At 41.3% G+C, this 15,969-nt stretch overlaps 3 protein-coding genes across 5 annotated transcripts in view; 2 read left to right on the top strand and 1 right to left on the bottom strand.

The window, feature by feature from the left end:
- The first annotated feature begins 5,625 nt into the window (after positions 1 to 5,625).
- LOC115106702 (mitochondrial amidoxime-reducing component 1-like) lies at positions 5,626 to 9,218 on the top strand. The gene is made up of 2 exons (XM_029629689.2): positions 5,626 to 5,981; positions 8,072 to 9,218. The coding sequence occupies exons 1-2, from the start codon at positions 5,728 to 5,730 to the stop codon at positions 8,808 to 8,810; spliced, it is 993 nt and encodes a 330-aa protein (XP_029485549.1). The 5' UTR covers positions 5,626 to 5,727; the 3' UTR covers positions 8,811 to 9,218.
- A 279-nt stretch (positions 9,219 to 9,497) lies between these two features.
- Positions 9,498 to 13,190, bottom strand: LOC115106703 (translational activator of cytochrome c oxidase 1). 3 transcript variants are annotated; one of them, XM_029629691.2, is made up of 6 exons: positions 13,102 to 13,190; positions 12,433 to 12,731; positions 12,198 to 12,307; positions 10,846 to 10,979; positions 10,527 to 10,689; positions 9,498 to 10,180 (listed from the first exon to the last, which is right to left on the bottom strand). In XM_029629691.2, the coding sequence occupies exons 2-6, from the start codon at positions 12,725 to 12,727 to the stop codon at positions 9,971 to 9,973; spliced, it is 912 nt and encodes a 303-aa protein (XP_029485551.1). In that variant the 5' UTR covers positions 12,728 to 12,731; positions 13,102 to 13,190; the 3' UTR covers positions 9,498 to 9,970. The 3 variants fall into 3 exon arrangements, with proteins under 3 accessions (XP_029485551.1, XP_029485552.1, XP_029485550.1); XM_029629692.2 differs by having other exon boundaries at positions 13,032 to 13,106; XM_029629690.2 differs by lacking the exon at positions 13,102 to 13,190 and adding an exon at positions 12,957 to 13,095.
- Positions 13,191 to 13,938: 748 nt separating this feature from the next.
- pth3r (parathyroid hormone 3 receptor) overlaps positions 13,939 to 15,969 on the top strand; it is a 62,137-nt gene continuing 60,106 nt past the window's right edge. Inside the window, exon 1 of the mRNA XM_065008417.1 lies at positions 13,939 to 14,643. Coding sequence (XP_064864489.1) covers positions 14,581 to 14,643 — 63 coding nt within the window. The 5' untranslated portion in view covers positions 13,939 to 14,580. The remainder of the gene's footprint in view (positions 14,644 to 15,969) is intronic.

Below are 15,969 nucleotides of genomic sequence, written 5' to 3'. Positions count from 1 at the left end.
CCCAATGACAATTCCTCCTTTGGCCGCCTTTCCTTCCAGTTCTCTGCTGCCAATGACTGAAATGAACTGCAAAAATCACTGAAGCTGGAGACTCATATCTCCCTCACTAACTTCAAGCTTCCATCTGTCAGAGCAGCTCACAGATCAATGCACCTGTACATAGCCCATCTGTAAATAGCCCATCCAACTACCTCATCCCCATACTGTATTTATTTATTTTGCTCTTTTGCTCCCCAGTATCTCTAGTTGCACATTCATCTTCTCCACATCTATCACTCCAGTGTTTAACTCGCCACTATGGCCTATTTTATTGCCTCCCCTCCCTTAACTTACCTCATTTGCACACACTGTATATAGACTTTTTCTACTGTATTATTGACTGTGTGTTTGTTTATTCCATGTGTAACTCTGTGTTGTATGTGTCGAACTGCTTTGCTTTATCTTGGCCAGGTCGCAGTTGTAAATGAGAACATGTTCTCAACTAGCCTACCTGGTTAAATAAATGTGAAATAAAAAAATCCAAATTTACTGCCTGGTGATGTCACCAGGCAGGCCAAAACTCCATCCCACCAAAACAGGCAGAAATGTCAGTCATTTCAAACAGCTCTTACACTAAGAGGGCATTATTATCATTTTCACAGTATTATTCGAACCTCATAGCGTGGAAATACTATATAAGTTCAAACACAGGAAAAGCATGTTTTTTACTGCACTGGGTCTTTAATGAAAACAGACTGCTATTGGAATCTGCAGGACAATCTGCAGTTCGAACAATATAATCATTGAATTTACTACAGGTGGACTCCAATCAAGTTGCATAAACATGTCTACATCTGCATTGCTTGTTGTTAGAAAATGACTCTGAAAATGAGTAAGAGTGAAAGTCACCCAGTAAAATACTACTTGAGTAAAAGTCTAAAAGTATTTGGTTTAAACTATACTTATGTATCTAAAGTAAATGTAATTGATAAAATACACTTAAGTATCAAAAGTAAAAGTATAAATTATTTAAAATTCCTTATATTAAGCCAATCAGACGGCACAATGTTTTTTTTCCCCATTTACGGCTAGGCAGGGGCACATAATTTACAAACGAAGCATGTGTGTTTAGTGAGTCTGCCAGATCAGAGGCAAAAGAGATGACCAGAGATGTTCTCTTTGTGTGTGTGAACCATTTTCCTGTCCTGCTAAGTGTAACAGCATACCTTCCGTCCCTCTCCTCTCTGGTGATCAAGAATATTGTTTACCTTGAAAGCTCACCAGCAATGGGCCATCAAGCAACAATTACTAGCATAGGCCTACTGGTCTTTTGGTATGTCAAAATTGCTTGAAATTAATCATTTAATTATGAAGCTTGCATTTGAAATTTGTTCAAATGTATTATTGAATAATCATGTATGCTGTAGACTACATACTGAAAAGGGCTGTCGGGTAGCCTCAATAAATCGACAAAGATTGTTGATGTATATCTGTAGTTAAAGTCATTGCCTGTATAGAATTTTATTTACTTGACTTGAAAAAAACTTGTGACTCGACATGCTCTTAGAATGCATGACTTGGCCTTGACTCGACATGTTCTACTTGGGACTTGACTTAACACTTGAATCTTGTGACTTGGTCCCACCTCTGCCTCGATGATTTAGCGTTTGAACCAATCTGGTTTAACCAGTTGAGCTGGTTTAACCAGTTGACATTTTGCACTGCTTCGATATGGTTTTGGTCAATTTAGCAAGAGGGCAATATTTTATTGCTGTAATAGCGTGTGTGTGTTAAATGTGCAACCAGAGGAAAAATAACTCTGGACCACGTTTACTTCACACACAGAGACACATACAAAGCTCTGCTATGTAAAGGGATCGATTTGTCGTTCTGAGCTTATGCAATGTGTCTACCTCCGACGTAAAACAAAATGTTTGACTTCCACACAAAATTACCTCTTTACTTATTTTAGGTTTAAAGAAGTGTGTAGGTTGCATTCTTTATTGTAGCGCTATGAAAGTTATGTATTTAGATCCGGCTGCTCAAGACATTCAGCGATTGCTTTGCCATGAAGCAGTAGAGCTCGATAAAAATATTTTTAGAAGTACCGCCCGTTTGACGTAACGTTGAAGTGAAGTGATATAAATTGATGTAATGATGCAGCCGGGCCACCAGAGGAAGGCAAATACAAGTTTTTGACAGGACATTTATATGGTCCTATTTAAAAAAAGATATAATTTATTTAACCTTTATTATGAAAGACAGCACCATTGTGGACTGATAAGTTGTGATTTCTATACATCTCTATGGCTCAGAGTTGCCTGTAATTAAAGGGACAATTAACTAAAATGTGCAATTAAAGGGACAGTTAACAAAAAAATATTAGAAAAATGTTAGCTCTGTTCTGAGATAATGAGATAATTTCAGTCAGCTAACATGGCCTTTATTGGTTTAGAGTCACATCTAACTACACAAATAATTGTTTCTAATTTATTTTTCAGTTAATAATTTATGTTGACTGTAAATACTTATTATGCATGCTTTTGGTGTTATAGCAATGTTTATTTACTCCGTTGCTATGGTCACCGGCCACTGTCATCCTCTGTGTGTGTGTGTGTGTGTGTGTGTGTTTGCTTTCAAAATTAATGTCCCTCAGAAAGTGAAGCAAACAAATAAAAGTACTTATCTGTCATTTACCAACAATGCAGAGTTAAAGATAAAGATACAAAAATATAAAATAAAAATAGTGTCACAAGAAATAAATACACAGTGAATAACAAGTACTAATAACATGGCTATATACAGGGAGCACCAGTACCGAGTCGATGTGCAGGGATACGAGGTACTTGAGGTAGCTATGTATATATAAGGTTGGGGCAAAGTGATTAGAGGCAACGGGATAGATAATAGACTGAGCTGTAGCAGCAGCGTATGTGGTGAGTGTAAAAGTGTGTGTACAGTTTGTGTGTGTGGCATCAGTATGAATGTGTGCCCGTGTTATGTGTGTCTGGGCCACAAGAGGTTGGTGGCACCTTAATTGGGGAGGACATGCTCGTGGTAATGGCTGGAGCGGAATGAATGGAATGGTATCAAATATACACAAATATACACACCATACACATGGTTCCGTTTCAGCCATCATCATGAGCCATCCTCCTCTCAGCAGCCTCCACTGGTGTGGGTGTCTGTGTGTTTGGGTGTCAGTATGTGTGTGTGGGGGAGGGGGGGGGGGGGGGTAGAGTTCAGTGTGTGTGTCTAGAGTCAGTGCAATAGAGTTCGTTCAAAAAAGGGTCAATGCAGATAGTCCAGGTAACTTTTTGATTAGCTATTTAGCAGCCTTGTTTAGCAGTCATGGCTTGGGGGTAGAATCAATTCAGGGTCCAATTGGTTCTAGACTTGGTGCACTGGTACCGCTTGTTATGCGGTTGCAGAGAGAACAGTCTATGGATTGTGTGGCTGGAGTCTTGGGGCTTTCCACTGACACGGCCTGGTATAGAGGTCTTGTATGGCACTCCTTGACTTATTCTACAGTTTGTCAGCTTTTCATTTGTATCAGCCTACTCGACACCCACAGAACACAACTATGTAGAGTTTACATAAATATTAGCATCCTAGTTCTTATTGCAGGACTCTGAAACCACTGTGAAATGAGCCACATTAGGCCAAAAGGCCGTCTTAGCATGGGCAGTGCCATTGAGGGCTTCCACCATTTTAATGTAATCAACTAGTTGGGAACTAGGGAACTCTGACATGTCTGACTTTCTAAATGGTTAAACGCGGCACCTATATACAGTTGAAGTCGGAAGTTTACATACACCTTAGCCAAATAAATTTAAACTCAGTTTTTCACAATTCCTGACATTTAATCCTAGTAAAAATCCCCTGTCTTAGGTCAGTTAGGATATTTTTTTAAAAACAACCAAAAATGTCAGTTAGGATTACCACTTTATTTTAAGAATGTGAAATGTCAGAATAATAGTAGAGAGTGATTTATTTCAGCTTGTATTTATTTCATCGCATTCCCAGTGGGTCAGAAGTTTACAAACACTCAATTAGTAATTGGTAGCATTGCCTTTAAATTATTTCACTTGGGTCAAACGGTTCAGGTAGCCTTCCACAAGCTTCCCACAATAAGTTGGGTGAATTTTGGCCCATTCCTTCTGACAGAGCTGGTGTAATTGAGTCAGGTTCGTATGCCTCCTTGCTCGAACACACTTTTTAATTTCTACCCACACATTTTCTGTAGGATTGAGGTCAGGGCTTCTGATGGCCACTCCAATACCTTGACTTTGGTGTCCTTAATCCATTCTGCCACAACTTTGGAAGTATGCTTGGGGTCATTGTCCATTTGGAAGACCCATTTGTGACCAAGCTTTAACTTCCTGACTGATGTCTTCAGATGTTGCTTCAATATATCCACATCATTTTCCTGCCTCATGATGCCATCCATTTTGTGAAGTGCACCAGTCCCTCCTGCAGCAAAGCACCCCCACAACATGATGCTGCACCCCGTGCTTCACGGTTGGGATGGTGTTCATCGGCTTGCAAGCTTCCCCATTTTTCCTCCAAACATAATGATGGTCATTATGGCCAAACAGTTCTATTTTTGTTTCATCAGACCAGAGGACATTTCTCCAAAACGAACAATCTTTGTCCCCATGTGCAGTTGCAAACTGTAGTCTGGCTTTTTTTATGGCTGTTTTGGAGCAGTGGCTTCTTCATTTACATTACATTTAAGTCATTTAGCAGACGCTCTTATCCAGAGCGACTTACAAATTGGTGCTTTCACCTTATGACATCCAGTGGAACAGCCACTTTACAATAGTGCATCTAGGTCTTTTAAGGGGGGGGGGGGGGGGTGAGAAGCCCTTGCTTAGCGGCCTTTCAGGTTATGTCGATATAGGACTCGTTTTTACTGTGAATATAGATATTTTTGTACCTGTTTCCTTCAGCATCTTCACAAGGTCCTTTGCTGTTGTTCTGGGATTGATTTGCACTTTTCGCACCAAAGTACATTCTTCTCTAGGAGACAGAACGCTTCTCCTTCCTGAGCGGTATGACAGCTGCGTGGTCCCATGGTGTTTATACTTGCGTACTATTGTTTGTACAGATGAACGTGGTACCTTCAGGTGTTTGGATATTGCTCCTAAGGACGAACCAGACTTGTGGAGGTCTACAATTTTTTTTCTGGGGTCTTGGCTGATTTATTTAAGATTTTCCCATGATGTCAAGCAAAGAGGCACTGAGTTTGAAGGTAGGCTCATCTGTCTCTAAACAAGTGTTGTGTAATGCACAAAGTAGATGTCCTAACCGACTTGCCAAAACTAGAAGTTTGTGGAGTGGTTGAAAAACGCGTGTTTAATGACTCCAACCTAAGTTTTTTTGAACTTCCCGACTTCAACTAACTTCAGCCAGTAATCAAGTCGGACATTTCAGAGTTTCCTAGTTCCAACTAGCGCACGAACACAGCATTACACAACCAGGTTCTCGAGTTGGAATTCCTTGTTGGATGACTTTTCACATCGATTTTTCCCAGTTGGAGCTCGTTTTTTTCCGAGTTCGCAATTGTTTTGAAAGCACGGAAGTCAAAAGTCTGAGATTTCCGATTTCCCAGTTCCCGAGTTGTTTTGAACGCGGCAATATGCCCTAACTTGCCTTTCTCCGACGCCATCACAGACCTGCCCCCTTTACTGAGGTGTTATTTTTGTCAAGTTCAATGTATATCTGTTGCGCCTTCTAAGAGTAAAGATGAACTTAGTAGATGTGTTGAGAAATGCGTTTACATTTATATATAAGAAAGCCCAGCTCTGGGCTGTAGGTGGTGGTATTACTGTTGTCGCACTTGGTCTTGGATATAAGTTTTTACTAAGGCCTGATAAACTTAACCGTGTGGGAGTTGTGTCACAGCTACTCATTCACCCACTGAAGTCGGGTAGAGCTGTGTCCGTGGCCCTTGCAGAATGTCAACTGATCGGGTTGAAGTACGGTGAACTTCGAGATAGGTTAGTAACATTTTATTCGGACTTTTTCCTCATATATTATTGCAATATGTTTTTTACAAGTCGCTAATGCGCTCCTTGTACTGGTCCCAAACGTTACATAAGCCATGTCAACAGCAACTGTATTTTATGTTGTCATCATCCTTTCTCACATTTATTGCTCGAAGTAATTGCATGTTGCCTAACCCTAACAATAACAAATCGTATATTTATCAATTATTCAAGTGAATCACTTAAGTAAAAGATCAGAACATGCCATGGAAATGTTGTGGTGGTGATTCTGATGAGGTACCACTCAACAATGTACAGATCCGGTCAAATATATTGGCACCTTGCACTTTTTAAATGGAGGTCAATGAGGCAGAATGTTCTGTTCTGTAAAATAGGCTACTAAAATCGTTCCAATCCTGATTTTAAAAGGCAAATGCAGTCTAGACGCTGATTTTAGGGCCATGCAGACCTCTGGGAGCAGAGGGGAGGGAGGGAGGAAACGCTCTTTGTTTGGCTGGCTGGCATTATGGAGAGCCAATGATGAATATAAATGAATATAAACCCTCCATGGCAGATGTGAGCCACGGTCGGCCATATTGGCATTCCTCCGAAAAGCAGTCCTCCATAGGAAAGAATGGGCAGATTCGATTATGCTGTGCCACACGCAGAGCACTAGGTGGCACAGTAGTGGTGTAAGGCACTGCATCTCAGTGCAAGAAGTGTCACTACAGTCCCTGGTTCAAATCCAGGCTGTATCATATCCGGCCGTGATTGGGAGTCCCATTGGGCAGCGCACAATTGGCCCAGTGTCGTCCGGGCTAGGCCGTCATTGTAAATAAGATTTCTTTCTTAACTGACTTGCCTAGTTAAATATAGGTTAAATTACATTTATAAAAGGCCTGTTACGTCATCGGACAAAAGTGGGGAGGGAGGAGCGCCCTTCTCAAATCAAACAGTAATCTGTGCCATTTTGTCAACAAGGCTGCATAGTGCATCATCCAGAATCCAATCTCTTTTCCATAAAATAAATGTTAGAATTTTCTTACTCATTTTAATTGAGAAGGCTGATAAAGCTTAAAAGCAATCACTTTTCCATGTGAAAACACATAAATCTACTCATTACTCTACGTGCTCCTACTTCACATTGTTTTTAGCTGACTTTGCCATGGGTTTTGAACGGGGCACCTGGCTCACGCCCGGGAGGCAGCTCGGTTCCAAAACGAGTGGAATCAACTTTAACCCATTGCAAAACCTGCCTACATGGGCTCCGTGTGAGAGTAATTGAACCCACAACATGTAGTATTTAATTTAAATGTTTCAAGGAGAAATTGTATGTATTTAAGTATTTGTTGTTGTTGTTGTAGTGGGGACAGTAACATTAATACTTGGGGAAAAAAATACTTTAAATAAATCGTTTTTAGATTTAAAAAAAATATTTGTATGTTTAGCTCACATAATATAATTTTAGAGTATGCATTAAGGTGTCTGTAATATAATACATGAGGCAAAAACAAATGTAGACATTAATAAATGCATTTCTTTAGCTTCCAAAATACTTTTTTACAGTGGTGGGGGAGTTAGGTAACTGCTGTTGTCTTGACATGAAACTAGAGTTTTAATACCATACTGAGCTCGTGCATAGCAGCTAATTCTTGCATAACATGTGTTTTGTAGAATGTTAAATCAAATAAAATGTTATTGGTCACATGCGCCAAATACAACAGGTGTAGACATTACAGTGAAATACTTACGAGCCCATTCCCAAAAATGCAGAATTAAAAAGACAAATATTTGCTAAATAAAAAAGGAAATAGTAACACAATAAGACTACATACAAGGAGTACTAGTACTGAGTCAATGTGCAGGGGTACGAGGTAATTGAGCTAATACAGTATTTACATGTGGGTAGGGGGAAAAGTTGACTAGGCAATCAGGAAATATAATAAACAGAGTAGCTGTGTATTTGATGTGTGAGCGTATGTAGTGTGCTGGACTGTCCGTGTATGTGTGTGAATCTGAGTGTGCATAGAAAAGAAAGTCCCCTATTGACTGAGGTGACTGAAGCGAGGTGATAATGGCTGCCCCCCTTTGTTTTAATGCAGGCACTGGCTGGTGATCACTGAGGATGGCCACATGGTGACGGGAAGGCAAGAGCCTCGCCTGGTGCTGGTGTCGTTGACCAGTAAGGGGGGACAGATGTGTCTGAATGGACCCGACATGGAGCAGCTGAGGTTCCCTGTTCTGCAGCCTGACAATCCCATCATCAACTGCAGGGTGTTTAGCAGCGACATCCAAGGCAGGGACTGTGGCGACGAAGTGTCTAACTGGCTCACCAGCTACCTGGCTGCTGGAAAAACCTTTCGCTTGGTGCACTTTGAGCCCCACATGAAGCCCAGGAGGCCAGCAGAGACAGAGTCTCTCTATCCTCAGAGGGAAAAGATTGCGTACCCCGATTGTGGCCCGATAATGTTGCTGTCTGAAGCCTCTGTGAAGGATCTAAACAGCAGGCTGGAGAATGACGTCACAGTTGCACGCTTTCGACCAAATGTCATTGTGAGCAGTTGCGAAGCCTTTGATGAGGATTCTTGGGAAGACATCCAGATTGGTGATGTGCGGATGCACCGCGTGATGGCGTGCGGAAGGTGCATCTTCACCACGGTCGACCCTGAAACAGGAGTCATCAGTAGGAAACAGCCACTGGAGACACTAAAAAACTACAGGCTGTGTGATGAAGCCGAGAAGCACATCTATAAGACATCGCCACTGTTTGGACAGATGTACACCGTCAGCAAGACTGGGATCCTGCAGGTTGGAGATGTGGTGTACAAGATAAGCCACTGAGATGGATGGAGGACTTATCCACAGTTCCAGTCTGTTTGTGCTATCATGACAATTCCTTGTCATGTCTGGCTTGACAAGGACATCAATGGAGTGGGGAAAAAGCACACAGATATCTGGGAGCAGCCTTTGTAAAGGTCACAGTGTTTCCTGTCACAAAATAAAGTAAAGGTTAAAATAAGCCTTTTTTGCCAGATCAGATATGATTATATTAAATGTTAATAATAGAAATATGAAAAATAAATTCCGCACACTTTATGATTGAGAACATTATAGATGGGTTTTATGTTCTATATTGTATGAGCACAAATACTTGCAACATTTATCATGAGTCTGATGAAGGCCATTGACTGCCAAGATGTCACAATTTGTAATATTTAGAAAAATAAAGTACCACATTTTTAATTGCGAGCGAGAGTTGCGCCTTTTCCTTCCTGATGTAATGTTTATCATGGAAAACAATAAAACAATAAAACCAAACGGACATTTGTTGATCTTTAACACCTATCAAATGCATTTTGTTCAGAAATAGTTTTCCCCGTCATATTTGTTCCAAGAAAGGCTGAAATTATTAAGTGATGATTTACCATATCAACAGTGCTGAAACAAACAGTATCAGATAAAGTGTGTTTGATAACTTCACATTCATGCAGTGACATTGTAGCCAAGTCCTTCCAGAGTTCTGAGCAGTTAACACAGGAATTACATAGTTTTATTTGGACATGATAGTTGTTTTTACATTCATAGCCAAGATATCCTTTAAGCAGGTACACAGAGTGTTACGTGGTTTCCTGACACAAACTCCTTTTTCCTCACAGATTCAGTCTGGCTAGTCACAATCGGGACGATTCAGAGTTGAAATAAGCACCTGCAACTCGGACTTGGGAGACTTGGGTGAGAATTTGAGTTAAGCACACAGATCTCAAGTCTGAATCGTGTCCAACTTCTCTTGCTCCCGAGCTTCCAGATAAATGCATTTTTCTTAGCACTGACAAACGCAATGTCTTCTTAAAATAACTGCAACCATGACTTTTGTACAGTGCATAAGATGAGCAGATCTGGTGTTAAGATTTGTTTGCTCAATTCAAATTTCCAAACGTGCAATATATCCTAACGTGAAATGTCCATAATATGTAATATGACAATAGTACATAATATGACTGTCAGTCATGGGCCTGGATGTTGTCCCAGACCCGCACCACGTCTAGGCAGTCGCTCAGGGCTTCTATCAGAGATAAGGCTGCCTCCAGCTGGGCTTGTGGAAGCTGCGTGGGTGTGTGGGACACAAACTCCAGGCCAGCGGACACAGTGCGCACACCCAGTTTTTCCAGCGAGGTCCGCACCTTCTTCAGCTCTGTCATGTCACACACAAACTGACAGAGAGAGAGAAAGTAATGTATTGATGCTGGATAGGACACTAGTTCAAGGGTTTACAACTCAGACCCTCGAGGTCAGGTTTTAATTTGTCCCTGGCACAATGTTTCCTTGTTCAACTTATGTTATACATTGACGTGAAAACCCCTGGGTTGTGTTCATTAGGGTGTTCTAAAATGGTTAGCAATGGAATAATCATCCAGGTAGCCCCTATTTCAATCAATTTCCCCCCATGTTTGGTGCCTAATGAACACAGCCCTGGGTTTTCCATAGTCCAGCAGGTCTGCAGCCCTCGAGGGCCAAATCAGTGCTCTCCTGCATGTATTGACCCTAACCACGTCTCACCTGTAGGAGGGACTTATCATCCTCATCCTCTGTTTCTTGGACGTCCTCGGCTCCCGCCTCGATGGCCAGTTCCAGAGCTCGTTCGGACGACACACCCTGCCCCTGTGCCACCACCACCCCCTTCCTGCTGAAGTTATGACGCACCCCGTCACACAGCACTGCTCTGTGGACAAACACAGAAAAATAAACTATGGATCAGTAAACAGACGCTGGCTCTCTGACATAGTTTTCATTATGTTGCGAGTAATTGCATTATCTAAACTGAACATAAGAAACACTTAAAACATTTACCAAACACCCCCCCAGTCCCTGGTCTGACCCGTGTTTGCTGAGCAGATGTTTGAGGTCCTGGTGACTTCGGGTGTTGTTGTCAGTTAGCATATCGATGAGCAGCATGCAGCCACCAGGCCCCCTGGCTTCATACGTGTGCTGGGTTCCTGCCTTGGACTTTTCCTGAGAAGAGGACAAAAGCAGAGGTGTGGACTAGAGTCACACGACTTGAACTTGAGTATGATTCGAATCACAAATGTTTCATGAGCTGAAATAAAAGATCACAGAAATGTTCCATATGCACAAAAGATTATTTTTCTCAAATTTGTTTACATCCCTGTTAGTGAGCATTTCTCCTTTGAAAAGATAATTCATCCACCTGACAGGTGTGGCATATCAAGAAGTGATCGTTAAACAGGTGGACATTGTGCTGGGGACAATAAAAGGCTACTCTAAAATGTGCAGTTTTGTCACACAACACAATGCCACAGATGTCTCAAGTTGAGGGAGCATGCAATTGGCATGCTGACTGCAGAAATGTTCACAAGAGCTGTTGCAAGAAAATTGAATGTTTATTTCTCTACCATAAGCCGCCTCCAATGTCTATTTAGAGAATTTGGCAGTACATCCAACAGGCCTCAACCGCAGACCACGTGTAACCATGCCAGCCCAGGACCTCCACATCCAGCTTCATCACCTGTGGGATCGTCTGAGACCAGCCACCCGGACAGCTAATGAAACTGTGGATTTGCACAACTTAAGAATTTCTGCACAAACTGTAAGAAATCTTTAGACACACCAGGGTCTTGACCTGACTGCAGTTCAGCGTCTTAACCATCTTCAGTGGGCAAATGCTCACCTTTGATGGCCACTGGCACGTTGGAGAAGTGTGCTCTTCATGGATGAATCCCGGGTTTCAACGACGTCATCGTGTATGTTGTCGTGTGGTTGAGCGGTTTGCTGATGTGAATAGAGTCCCCCATGGTGGAGGTGGGGTAGTTCCCGCCAATATCCAGCAACTTCGCACAGCCATTGAAGAAGAGTGGGACAACATTCCACTGGCCACAATCAACAGCCTGATCAACTCGATGTGAAGGAGATATCGGGCTGCTTGAGGCAAATGGTGGTCACACCAGATACTGACTGGTTTTCTATCCATGCCCCTACTTTTTTAAGGTATCTGTGACCAAAAGATACACATCTTTATTCCCATTCATGTGAAATCCATAGATTAGGCCCTAATGAATTTATTTAAATTGACTGATTTCCTTACATTAATGCAGTAAAATCTTTGAAATTGTTGCATTTATATTTTTGTTCAGTGTAATTGTATCATAATGCATTATATCTGTGTTACAAGTGTTACAAAAACATTTCACTTTAATCATTCCGTCAACTTACCGCTCCCTTGATGGCAGCTTCTATGGAAACTTTGGGCATGTTCTTGCCTCGGCATTGCTCCACTACATTTGCCAATGCTAGATTGAATTCTGGATTACTAGATCCTCCTTCTGTAGAAAACAGAATTAACAAGCAAATCTGGTTGATGGTTGATGCAGCACCAGTCAAAGCATTCCACATAATGCTCACATATAGTGCATTGAATTGGAGCAAACAAGTTGTCAGTCAAGCTTACCTTTGACTGCAATTCTTATCATCATCCCAAACTTCATGAACATTCGACTCCGGGCTGCATCTTTGGGTCCTTTTATATTTTTCACCTTAGACCACTTATTATGACCAGCACACAAGTTAGAGCACAGATGTAGTGTTCTCACAAGATGGGTTGTCCAAAGAGGGTAGCGACATGACACAGTCAGGTCTGTGCGGACTGGACGAATCCTTGCGCCCATGTAATTGTTGGCGGTCAAGCGGGCAAGTCGACGTAAACACAGAGGCAAGAAACCCGTCAACACCACTGCCCATCCCATTGCCCTGAGTCAGAAAATGAAAATGTAAGGGCATTGCATTGACAAACAGTAGTATATGTTTGGTATACATGCGAGAACCAGAAGAAACACGTGGACGTATGTTCAAATGAAAAAATAGCTTATGACAGTTGCCTCGCTTTTATGTAACACAAAAAAACTATTTGTTAAGCTTAGCTAGCTAGCTAACGTTACTACTTGCTGCTAAGAAGACCACATAAAAAGTACCTACATTTGATAAGCTTAGCTAGCTGACGTTACTACTTGCTGCTAAGAAGACCACATAACAGTATGTCTGCTATCTTACTAGTTATAATGCCTGTTCCTAATGGAAAACGTATGAATTATTGAATTTATCACATTTTCCGTAAACGTACACTTTATAAAGAGTAAGTGTTGGTGTCCTTTGAGGTCAAATTGACGCTTCCGGGTTGTCTAGTGACGAAAGAAGCGGACATTTCAAAATAAAAGTCCGCCATTTAAAGCTTTACTGTTGCCACAAGAGGGCGACAGACAATATTTCCAACAGTAAATGTTATCGTCAGCATGTGTATAGACATTATTTAAAGTGTGTCTTTTGGTTGTAAAAAAACAAGCCAACATTTCTTACAGCCTCTCAAAATGTCTTTGGGATAAAATTGGAGGTAAAGTAATGCACATTGTTTTGTTATAATCATGTTAATGCCAGTTTCTAAGATTTAATTTCCATTAAATACATAGATTTTGAGTGATATAAAAAACAAGAACCATCTTCATTGTTAATGTGTTTGTTGTAGAGAACTTTAAAAGCTAATTATTTGTATGACTTCAAATATTTTTTTAGAGTAATACATTGTTCTCATTGAATGACATTGTTGTTTTAAGCATGTGAAAATGTAATGGGATGCATTTGCTCCATGGTGTATGTTTTTGGTGTGTGGCCCCCGTCTTTGATGGACTATGGCTGTTCTGATGATATACATTCTAAGAGATAACTATGGCCTTTTGAACAGAGCATATTTAGAGAAGGGGAAAAATAGATACTGAGGGAATAGAGAACAAACCTGAGATACTGAGTCACCCGGAGAGGCAGCTAGGGAGAGTAGTCTACACAGCAGAAAAGGAGGTGTGGAGGGAGAGAGAAACACATAGAGAGATACATGATGGGGATTGTTGGCTGCACCAGGCAAGCAAAGAGTTAACTGAGGTGGAACGCCAAGAGGACAGCCCATTCCCACAGTCAACAATGGAAGGAGCTGCAGTAGATGAGCAGCTCTCCTACTCTTCCCTCCTCCCCTTACTAACTAATATCATGCTCACACAAAGGAACATGGCAAAGGTACTCATCCCTGAGATACATGAGGAATTCCATACCTAGTCACTGGGACCTGACCTTACCAATGGTCAACGTTCACAAGAGAAGCACTACATGCAGAAGATTGCAAAAAGAGAAGAGAGTTCGCATTGGAAGACTACCAGTGGTTAAAGAGAATCCTTTACTTAACTTCCACAACTGATTCTATTTTCACTCTCAGCTGTGCGGGAGAAGCTGGACGTTTTGATTGAATAACTTCCCATCCAACAATGCCATGGTTCATGTGGTGCCATTCATGAGAAGTATAGAAGGATCACCTCCTGCCTAAGCGTTTAGCCTCTTTGTGAAACAAAGTCACGACATCATCATATCACTGTCAGTGAGACGTGTGCAGGCACCAAGGTAATAGGAGCGGCAATGGGACACAGCCTCGAGGACGACCACTCTACATGTTTCGGGGGACGTTTCCCTTCGCTGCACCCTAGAGAGGATAAGGAGTTGTGAGCAGGGGGTGTCTTGGTGATTAAAAGTTTTGGTTCAGGTTGAAGGTCAAAAGGAAGTCATGGTGTCCGTGGGGAGAATCAGAATTGTTCTCTGCTGCGTATTGATGAATGTCAGTGCAGTGGTAAGTATCCTATCCATCTAACTGCTAAATAATTTGTATTGATTAATTGAATAGATTGATCGATTCATTCATTCATGTATTAGCAATTTTTAAGAAAGCATTCAATGTATTTCGGCAACACTTTATAATATGAGTAAGACGTTATAAATGCTTTATATATTACCACATGCTCACATTATCAAATGCTTATTAATGTTTCCAAGTAATGAAATACATATTTATTAATAGTAAGCTTATTAGGCCTAATTTGTTTTTCTCCTGTAAGACACTGATCATGTGTGATATTAACTGATTATCTACAACGCACATGAGATGGAGATAGACCTATGTTGGATATGCTTTTACAAATATTCAGATAGCTGCCACTGTATAATTGAGAAGTGCCTCATTGTTGAAACAATGTAGTCAGTGATCATACTGTATTATGCCACAGGCTGCACGTTGCTGCTGTTCCACTTTTGACAAACCTCTTATGAAAGGACTTTTCAAGTTTTCACCCAACCTCTTCCATTCACAACTATGACAGAAAATATCATGCATATTTCACACCATGTTTGAATGCCATAAAATGGTAAGTAGCTACGTTGCATTTGATGACCTGTGTGGCTCAGTTGGTAGAGCAGGGTGCTTGCAACGCCAGGGTTGTGGGTTTGATTCCCATGGCAGTGGTTATTGTCTTGCAGAAAGGTGCATTTATCTCCAAGTGTCTGTTGGACAGTAAACTGAACCAGGTTTTCCTCTAGGATTTTGCCTGTCCTTACCTCAAATACATATTTTTTGTACCTCCTTTTTCTCCCCAATTTCGTGATATCCAATTGCGATCCAATTATGATCTTGTCTCATCGCTGCAACTCCCCAACGGGTTTGGGAGAAGCAAAGGTTGAGTAATGCGTCCTCCGAAACATGACCCGCCAAACCGTACTTCTTAACACCCACCCGCTTAACCCGGAAGCCAGCTGCACCAATGTGTCGGAGGAAACACGGTTCAACTGATGACCGATACAAGCTTCCTTATTTCACTCTTAGGTTAGTATTGTGGAGTACAATGTTGTTGATCCATCCTCAGTTGTTTCCTATCAGAGCCATTAAACTCTTTATCTGTTTTAAAATCACCATTGGCCTCATGGCAAAATCCCTGAGTGGTTTCCTTCCTCTCCGGCAACTGAGTTAGGAAGTATGCCTGTATTTTTTGTAGTGACTGGGTGTACTGATACACCATCAAAAATATAATTGATAACTTCACCATGCTCAAAGGGATATTCAATATTTGCTTGTTTTTATCTATCAATAGGTGCCCTTCTTTGCGATGCATTGGAAAACCTCCCT

The sequence above is a fragment of the Oncorhynchus nerka genome, linkage group LG23, assembly GCF_034236695.1.
Source record: "Oncorhynchus nerka isolate Pitt River linkage group LG23, Oner_Uvic_2.0, whole genome shotgun sequence".
Classification (NCBI taxonomy): Eukaryota; Metazoa; Chordata; class Actinopteri; order Salmoniformes; family Salmonidae; genus Oncorhynchus; species Oncorhynchus nerka.
The sequence above is the reverse complement of the archived record's forward strand: the minus strand, read 5'-3'. Positions and strand labels throughout refer to the sequence as shown.